This window comes from Bison bison, unplaced genomic scaffold (genome assembly GCF_000754665.1).
Source record: "Bison bison bison isolate TAMUID 2011002044 unplaced genomic scaffold, Bison_UMD1.0 scf7180017864373, whole genome shotgun sequence".
Taxonomy (NCBI): Eukaryota; Metazoa; Chordata; class Mammalia; order Artiodactyla; family Bovidae; genus Bison; species Bison bison.
In genome coordinates, this window is record NW_011494945.1 from 4,766,507 (window position 1) to 4,769,094 (window position 2,588).

Genomic DNA, 2,588 nt, shown 5'->3' on the forward strand with positions numbered 1-2,588 from the left:
ACACTGGAACCTCCGGGTCCACAGCCCCACGCCCGGACTCAGCAGGAGGCCGGACCGCCAGCTCTTAAAGACGCCCCCCCGCCCCACCCCCCTGGGGGCGTGGTCGACGGCGGGACCTGCCCCGGAATCTCCTGATGATTGGGCTTCGGGAGAACGCGGGGGGCCCACCCCCTCCCGCGGCGCGCGACCCAGGTGCCTGCGGGTGGCTATATCTGCGCGCGCGCCTGCCGCCGGGCCTCCTCTCCAGCGGGGGTCACAGATGTGTAGGTCACCCCTACAGAAAGTGTTAACGGAAGGGGCACGTCTCCTCCTAGGTGCAGGCTGCATTGGGTCATCGGGACCACAGAATGGGACCTTCTTTAGTCTCAGTCCGCTGACAGCCTGACCAGCAAACATTGTCCCTTTGTTTTCTTTTTGTTGTTGTTTTCTGGCGTTCACCTCTAATTACTAATTATAATACATAAGATATGTTATGCCAACTGCGGACTTAAAAAGGGAGTCAGGAAGATCAGAGGCCCTATTTAATTTCTCCTACATTCATATGTGATTTCCTATGAATACTTGGCATATTGAACAGGCTCATTTTGGAAGACACAGACTCATATCGAAGTCTTCAAGTAACAAACGTTTTTGACAGACATCTAGAAAACATTACTTTTAAACTACAGCACAGTTGTTTGCACTTCAGACAAAAACTAGTACCTATATTCAACTTCTCTTGTCTCCTTAAAGCATGGAACAACCAGGTATGTAAAAGAAATGAAGATTAACTAGTTGTATAATATTGGGCACAATTCTTAATTTCTCAGTCACTCAAATTCTTAACTTCAAAGTCAAAATATGCTAATTACTTGACGATGGAGTCCCTAAATGAGTGTGATTGATCACATTTCTGCCCCTACGGGTTCAAAAACTAGTAGGAAGAAGTCCTAGGATAGAACAGGAGTGTCACATAATAAGTGTTACAATACATATACAACAAAGAGAAGTGGAATGGAGCCATTAAATTATCTTCAAAACATTAGAGAAAAGCTTCTACAGCAAACAGCCTTTGAGCTGAGCCCTGAATCATACTAGGAGCTTTCCTGGGCAAAGATAGAGGAAGAGTGTTCTAGGTAGAGAAGATAGCAGAAGCTAAGGGGAAGCAGGGTATGCTTGAGGAGCAGGGAACAAAAATCAAGCATAATATGTCTTTAAGGATGGGATTAGAATGGTAAACGAAAGAATAGTCACACAAGTGCACAAAAATGAATGTACAAGGATGTTATTCCACACTATTGGAAATAAAAAGTGGAAGCAAAAACATGCATCTGTACTACATAACTACTAAAAGTTTTTAAAATTCACCTCTGTTGACTTTGAAAGTTATAACATTTTATTGAGCAAAGAAAGCACATCCACACACACACACACACACACACAAAGGTATGGGTTATAGCACAAAATATAAATATCCATGATCTATATTGATACAAGTAAATGATTAAGTACATAAGTAAAAGGGGGAATAAATACCTCCATGCCTGATTGTCTTTCACCTTTTTGGAATGGTGAATTCTCACTCTATCTTCAAGGCTTAACTCTAAAATGAAGTTACCTTTATCAGTTCTTCCTCCAGACTTCCATATTTTATTTAAACAGTTTTTGCAATCAGCTGCAGGGTGGTTTTCAGTCTCCTTAACTAGAGTAAGAATTTTTAGACAGGTCAGATGATGTCGCATGGAGCTTTGACCAGAGCACAACGCACAGTGTTGGGGCATAACAAATAATTGTTGAACCAAATTGAATTGAATTTTTTTAAAAAATTAAAGAATCACAAAGCATTCAGTTGAGCACACCAACTTGGTCCCATATTTTCAGGTGGAATATTTTCAATATTTTTTAAACAACATGAATTTGTTTTCCAGTTGTAAAAGTAAACATGCTGGCTTTAGCAGTTACCATAAAAAATAATAAAATTTTTAAAATGTATTATTGTATCACTCAAATAACCTCTTTAACATTTAATAGTTTTTAATTCTTTACATATTTATGGAAGATAGAGCATCCATTTTATAACTACCATTATCACATATTTCCCCTATAAAATATGGTATAGCTCATCCAAAAAATTATGAGTCTTTTTGCCCTTAATGAAAATTGCTTCATCCAAGATAATGAACAAAACATAAAGAAGCCCAACGAGATGAGACTTTGCCATAGGCCATCTTCAAAGGTCCATTCGACTTAGATTTGTACATCTGCAAAGTAATTTACCAGTTACTACATATTATGAATCTTCAGGATTTGCTCACAAAGCCACAAATCTACTGTTTCCTTATAGTCTTTTTGTTGTTGTTTTCATTTTTACAAATTATTTTTTTACTTTCTTTTTGGATGCATAGGTCTTGGTTGCTGCACGGGGGCTTTCTCTAGTCTCAGTAAGCAGGGGCTACTCTTCATAGAGGTGCATAGGCTTCTCATTGTAGTGGCTTCCCTTATTGCAGAGCACAGACTCGAGTTATGGCTCCCAGGCCCCAGAGCACTCGGGCTTCAGTAGTTTTGGCTCAAGAGCTCTATAGCGCAGGCTCAGTAGTTGTGGTTCACGG

The 2,588-nt window shown here is 40.3% G+C and overlaps 1 protein-coding gene across 1 annotated transcript in view; it reads right to left on the minus strand.

Annotated features, from left to right (window-relative positions):
- The window catches only part of SLC16A10 (solute carrier family 16 (aromatic amino acid transporter), member 10), a 115,760-nt gene extending 115,364 nt beyond the window's left edge, over positions 1-396 (minus strand). The window contains exon 1 of the mRNA XM_010856688.1: positions 3-396. Coding sequence (XP_010854990.1) covers positions 3-396 — 394 coding nt within the window. The remainder of the gene's footprint in view (positions 1-2) is intronic.
- Positions 397-2,588: the final 2,192 nt, after the last annotated feature.